This window comes from Oryctolagus cuniculus, chromosome 20 (assembly GCF_964237555.1).
Source record: "Oryctolagus cuniculus chromosome 20, mOryCun1.1, whole genome shotgun sequence".
NCBI lineage: Eukaryota > Metazoa > Chordata > Mammalia > Lagomorpha > Leporidae > Oryctolagus > Oryctolagus cuniculus.
In genome coordinates, this window is record NC_091451.1 from 17,090,543 (window position 1) to 17,097,519 (window position 6,977).

General features: G+C 41.0%; 1 protein-coding gene across 12 annotated transcripts in view; it reads left to right on the plus strand.

The window, feature by feature from the left end:
* The window catches only part of PCNX1 (pecanex 1), a 188,341-nt gene that overhangs the window by 127,881 nt on the left and 53,483 nt on the right, over window positions 1–6,977 (plus strand). For all 12 annotated transcript variants that reach the window (XR_007911684.2, XM_051826049.2, XM_051826054.2 and 9 more), the window contains 3 exons: window positions 1,328–1,437; window positions 1,833–1,938; window positions 4,489–4,581. Coding sequence is in view for 11 of the 12 variants with exons in the window: in XM_051826049.2 (XP_051682009.2) it covers window positions 1,328–1,437; window positions 1,833–1,938; window positions 4,489–4,581 (309 nt within the window). In the remaining variant the exon portion in view is untranslated. The remainder of the gene's footprint in view (window positions 1–1,327; window positions 1,438–1,832; window positions 1,939–4,488; window positions 4,582–6,977) is intronic.

The window sequence follows — 6,977 nt, forward strand, 5'->3', positions numbered from 1 at the left end:
AGTCAGAATCCATTAACTGGGTTTTGTTTTGCTTTTTTGTTTGTCTGGTTAGTGACTCATTAGAGGTAATAGTTAATATCAGTTAGTTTATATGTAATTTGTAAGTTAGGAAAATGCCTTAGTTCCAGCTGCCGTAACAGGAACATCCTGGGTGACTTAACAATGAAAGTTTACTTCTTGCGGTTCTTCTGAAGGCTGGAAGTCCAAGATCAGGATGCCTGCATAGCTGGGCTCTGATGAGAGCCCCCTTCCAGGTTGCACACAGCTGACTTCTTGTATCTTCACCTGCTGTATAAAGGACCAGGGAGCTCGCTGGGGTCTCTTTACAAGGATGCCACTCCTGTTCGTGACCTTACTACCTTTCTTTTTTTTTTTTTTTTTTTTTATTTTTTGACAGGCAGAGTGGACAGTGAGAGAGACAGAGAGAAAGGTCTTCCTTTGCCGTTGGTTCACCCTCCAATGGCCGCCGCTGCAGCCGGCGCACCGTGCTGATCCGATGGCAGGAGCCAGGAGCCAGGTGCTTTTCCTGGTCTCCCATGGGGTGCAGGGCCCAAGCACCTGGGCCATCCTCCACTGCACTCCCTGGCCATAGCAGAGAGCTGGCCTGGAAGAGGGGCAACCGGGACAGAATCCGGCGCCCCGACCGGGACTAGAACCCGGTGTGCCGGCGCCGCAAGGTGGAGGATTAGCCTATTGAGCCACGGCGCCGGCTTGACCTTACTACCTTTCAAAGGTCCCACCTCCTAATACCAGCTCAGCACACGTTTTAGGGGCTCTCAAACAACAGGAGGTGTTCATGGGTTGCTTTGACTGCATGAAAACCTAAGTTCTTAAACTAAATAAGATAAACAAGTCATTTTGAGATTAACTTAACGTGATTCCTTTTTTGTGAAAATAAGTAATGTACACCTGTGTAATCTGTACCCCATCAAGATACAAAACAATTCCATAGTCCTTTAAAGATTTTGGCTTCTCCTCAAAGCAGCCATACATTCAATGTAATTCCAATGAGATGGATTACTTTTTGGAATTTTGACTGTTTTAAAAGTTCTTTTGGAAGAGTACATGTGTGAGAAGACCAAGACAGTTCCGAAACACAACAGTAAATCCGGATCTTGGTGCTGAGATGGGGAGTGAACCAGCAGATGAAAGATCTCTGTTTCTCCTTTTCTCTGTCTGTAACTCTACCTTTCAAATAAATAAATAAATCTTTAAAAAATGTTGTTGAATTTAACTTGTGTTTCTTCAAAATACTGACATAAAAGGATTACATACATGGTAGATGGTAAATTCAGAAGCATATCAATCTATTAACTTTTTTTGATAGGATTCTTGGGATGGTCAGCATATTCCAGTACTTTTCTCCATCTTTTGTGGTTTATTAGTAGCAGTATCCTATCATCTCAGCCGACAAAGCAGTGATCCATCTGTACTTTTGTAAGTAAAATCAGTTTTTATTAAGTTAAAGAAATAAAATAAGTTGGTATTTCTTTCAGGTAACTTCCAAAATCTCTTTTCCATTGCCTTTCCAAAATGCTATTGGCCTGATCTATTGCTGTGAATTAGGTTTCAGAATATACTAAGTGTGACTCGTTGTAACCATGTTAGTTGAGAGTGTTAGTTTTTGCCTCCAAGTATTAAAACGTTTAATATAAATTTTTTCACTATGTGCTTATTTGTGATACCTTAAACTTTTTAGAATTTCTTATTTGCTACCAATGAAATATACTTGAATCACTTGGTTTTCTATCATACACTTTATTTGGCATTTTAATTATTGATTTTCAGATTTTATCTGTATTAATTATTTTCTCTCTCCTTTTAATGTAAAGCTCTCTGGTGCAATCCAAAATTTTTCCAAAAACAGAAGAGAAAAATCCAGAAGACCCTCTGTCTGAAGTAAAAGATCCATTGCCTGAAAAACTTAGAAATTCTGTTGTAAGTTTTAGCTCTTTTTTTTTTTTTTTTCTAAAGATTTATTAATTTATTTGTAAGGTGGAGCTGCAAAGAGAGAGAGAGAGAGAGATCATCCATTCTCTGGTTCACACTCCAAATGGCCTCAATGGCCAAAGCTGGGCCAGATTGAAGCCGGGAGCCAGAGCTTCATCTGGGTCTTCCGCCTGGGTGCTGAGGCCCAAGCACTTGAGCCGTCTTCTGCTGCTTTCCCAGGCACCTGAACAGGGAGCAGGATTGGAAGTGGAGGAGGCAGGAGTTGAACCCATACAGCATGCAGGTGTCGGAGGTTGCAGTTTTACTAGCCAGGCCACAACACTGGCCCAAGTTTTAGCTTTTGAAATCACCTAAAAGACACATTTTAGAGATTTGATCATATTATATAATGAACCCTTTTTGAAAGTTTTTAGTAATTCTTGAAAAGGGTAGTTACATTGACTGAGATTAATAATACATTGTTGGCTGTCTTCATTTCAAATTTTGACATGCAGATCAAACATTTGTAAGCCGAAAATCCAAAGTACTCCAAAATCTGAAAGTTTTTGAGTGCCACACATGGAAAATGCCACAGTCAAAAATGCAGGCACACGAAAGATACTGTGTAAAATTACCTTCAGGCTCTGTGTATAAGGTATTATATGCTGCACATGTGAATTTCATGCTTAGATTTTGATTTCATCCCCAAGAGATCTCATGTATATGCAGACAGTCTCAAATCCAAAAACAATCTGAATCCAAGACACTTTTGGCCCAAGCATTTCAGATAACGGATACTCAGTATGAAAGAAATGCTCATTCCTTAAACTTGGTTTCTGTGTAGTATGATACATTAAACATTTCTTTTTATGTCAAGTAAAATTAACTATTTTTATTGGTCATAGAATTTTTAATCTTATTCAGTTTAGGATCTTAAATGTGGATACAATGGTTCCCTCTTATCCTTGATTTTGCTCTCTCTGACTTTACTTTCCACAGTTTCAAATACCTGGAGTTAGCCTTAGTCTGAAAATATTAAATGGAAGATTTCAGAAATAAGCATTTCATAAGTTTTAAGTTATATACCATTGTTAGTAGCATGATGAAATCTCACTTTGTAGGTCATTGTTCAGTAAAAGCGTGCTGTTGATGCTCCCACCTCTTTAATGATGTAGTGGCTTTCTGGGCTGTTGGTGTAGCATGGAGCAATCCACATTGTTCATAGTTTCAGACATCACAGGAGGGTCTCAAATAAGGGAGGACTAGTGCATTAACTTTTTTAAGGCACATTTTGTTGTTGTTTCTTGTTGATAAAAATTATGTCCATGTAAGTCATTTACTAGTCTTAGAGGGTTTTGTTTCTCAAGGACAGTCTGAAAAGTGGGTGTGTTTTCTAGGTTGAAGTAGACACCAACAGCCTGTACCAAATTAACATACTTAAGTAAATTCTAAAATATTGTAATTCAGTGAATTATAATGTTGGCTGTATTTATTTAATTGTTTGACAAACGAATACTGTAGGTTTCCTATCTGCTTTGTAGAATAAAACATTCTTGGTTCTGTTTTACGTTATTTCCATTTATGAAAGACTGAATTTATATAAATGTTGAATAAGTAATTTTACTTTGAATGGATTTGGGCTGTTGACATATTCTTTAGAAAACTTTAGAGTCTGGCGCCGTGGCTCATTAGGCTAATCTTCTGCCTGTGGCACCGGCACCCCAGGTTCTAGTCCCGGTTGGGGCACCAGATTCTGTCCCGGTTGCTCCTCTTCCAGGCCAGCTCTCTGCTGTGGCCCAGGAGGGCAGGGGAGGATGGCCCAAGTGCTTAGGCCCTGCACCCGCATGGGAGACCAGGAGAAGCACCTGGCTCCTGGCTTCAGATTGGTGCAGCGCTCTGGTCGTAGTGGCCATTTAGGGGGTGAACCAACAGAAGGAAGATCTTTTTCTCTGGTGCACTCTCTCTCTCAGTGTCTAACTCTGCCAGTCAAAAAAAAAAAAAAAAAAAAAAGAAAGAGAGAGAGAGAGAGAAAGAGAGAAAGAAAACTTTAGAAATACAAAGCTGCCTCAAAATATAATGTAGGGGCCGGTGCTGTGGCACCATAGGTTAGTCCTCTGCCTGCAGCTCCTGCATCCCATGTGGGTGCCAGTTCTGATCCCAGCTGCTCTTCTTCCGATCCAGCTCTCTGCTGTGGCCTGGGAAAGCAGTAGAAGATGGCCCAAGTCCTTGGGCCCCTGCACCCATGTAGGAGAGCCGGAGGAAGCCCCTAGCTCCTGGCTGCTTTGGATCTGCGTAGCTCCAACTGTTGCAACCATTTTGGGAGAGTGAACCTGTGGAAGGCAGACTTCTCTCTCTCTGTCTCTCCCTCTCACTGTCTGTAACTCTACGTCTCAAATAAATAAATAAAATCTTTTAAAAAATATAATGTAAATAATTTTTTTCCTGGTTGCAGTTTCCAAGTTAGTAAAGGATATATTATTTCTTAAACTTTGCTGTTTGGAAATAAAGGAAGCACTTTAACAAACATAAAGATTGTCTGATTTTTCCTTTGTGTCTCAGAGCGAGCGCTTGCAGTCTGACCTGGTGGTGTGCATTGTGATTGGTGTGCTGTATTTTGCTATCCATGTGAGCACAGTGTTTACAGCATTGCAGGTAAGCAGTCGTTTTGTTATTTCAATGAGGAAATATTTTTCTTTGGACTCATTTCTGATTTGATGTTTTTCTATAGCACCAAAATATTTGTAGGCGACTTCTTGTCTGGTTTAACATCAGATATTTTCCCAAGATTTATCTGGGTCATGGATCTGGGACTGGCTTATCTGGGTGATGCTGCCACAGGATTTTTGCTGGTTCTGCAGTCCTCTGAGGCTCATTGTTTGCAGGCCCTGTGTTCTGTGCTGAGCTCAGCTCTTTCCCCTGCGGTCCTCACTACAAGCTGCCCGAGTGTCCTCCTGAAATGACAGCTGGTTTCCCCAGAGCAAGTGATCCTAGAGGAAGAGAGCCAGTAACAGGCTCTGACTCTAGTAACCTCATATGGGAAATGACACACAACCATTTCTTCCATCGTCTGTTGATCACATAGACCAACCCTGGTACAGTGTGGGCAGGGAATATACACAGGTGTAAACAGCAGGGGGCCAGGAGCATGTGTGTGGCTATCATGGTGTACCCTTTGGCCTCCATGATTCACAACCCTCCCTCTGCAGAGTGCACTTGCTCCTTCCTGAAACCCCCTTCAAGTTCAGCTGCAAGTCCAAATCTTAGCTACAGTCAGGTTGAGGTGTGGCTGAGGCCCCTCAAGTCTTGTTCCTTAAGTCCAGTTCTGGTCATCTGTTGGCCATGTAATTTCTGTGCTTACAGCTCTCCATTCTTTTTTGTAGATTTATATTTGCAAATGTTATCATTTTTCTTCTCCTGAAAGATTTCCTAGAATATTTCTTCTAGTATGAATGCAAATTCTCTCAACTTCTATATTTTTTAAAGGGTCTTTTTATCACTGGTATTGAAAGATCCTTCAGTAGGTGTAAAATTCTAAGGTGACTTTTTTCCTTCATTACTTAAGATGTCTTCTTGATAGTGCTTTTGATATGAAATCTATTATCTTTATTTTTCTAATTAATTTATTTGAAAAGCAATGATAGGTAAAGATCTCCCATTCACCAGTTTGTTCCCCAAATGTCCACAATAGCTGGGACTGGGCCAGGCCAAAGTCAGAAGCCAGGAACTCAATCTGGGTTCTCACGTGGATGGCAGGGACTCAACTAGTTGAGCCATTACCTGCTGCCTCCCAAGGTGTGCATCAGCAGGAAGCTGGAATTGGGAGTGGAGCCAGAACTTGAACCCAGGTGGTCTGATAGGAGATGGCAGCAGCATCTTAACCACTACACCACATGCCTGCCCCTGCTGTTACCTGTATTTCTCTAGATAAACTTGTTATCTCTCTGCGGCTTATAAGATTTTCTTTCATCACAAGTCGTGCATAATCTGATTATGAGGTTTCCTCGTGTAGTTTTCCTTCTGTTTTTGTGTTGGGATTCATGTTATCTGTGGTTTATAGTTGTTATCAGATTTGGAAAACTTGGCTGTCGTTACTTAAGCTGTTCTGCTGTGTTTCCTTAGGCTTCCCACTCATGCCACTCAGCCTCCTGGGCTTCAGCGGCGTATATATTAGACCTTTGAAAGTGGTCGCACAGGTGCCTTAATGCTTCGTGCATTTTAGTTCCTTTCTACCGTGTTTTAATTTTGGATAGTTTCCATTGATACATCTTTAAATTCACTAATCTTTTTTTCTCTAATGCGAAATCTTCCAATAATCCCACCTAGTGTATTTTTCAATTCAGAATTTATGATTTCATCTTTACACGTTTATCTAGGTCTCCTATGTAATATTTCTCTGCCTCCACCTATCTTTGAACACATGTAATTTTCTTCTCTGCTAATTCTAAAATCGCTGTCACGTACAGGTTACTTCTGATGAATGTTTTTTTCATTGTGGGTCATGAGTTTCCTAATTCTTTGCATGCAGTGGTAATGTTTGATTGAGTAACAAGCACTATAAATTTTACTCTATTAGATGTTGCATATGTTTGTATTTCTAGAAATATTCTTGAATTTTTTTCTAGGATATTATTATTAACAGTTTGGTTCTTTCAGTTCTTCCTTTTAAGATTTCTGAGGTGGGATCAGGGCCACATGTAGTATAGAGGCAATATCCCCCACTACTGAGTGCAGTTCCTTGTGGATCTGAGGTCCAGTCTGGCTTGTGGGGACAGACACTCTCCTAGCCCTGTGTAAGTGCTGGATGCTGGGTACTCCTGTCTGATCCCTTCGCATAGTTTGCCTGGCCTTGTGTGGTTTCACTATGTGCATGCACTGAGTGGTATTCCTGTGAATACTTAAGGAAGTGCCACTGGCCATCTCCAGAGTTCTCTCTAGGCAGTTTTCTCTGTGGTACAGCCTCTCTTCTGGTGAGCTGTGTTGCCTTGGTCTCTCCAGACTTTGAGCTCCATCTCCATAGCTGAGGGAGCACTAGCTTTGCCAAGAGCAAA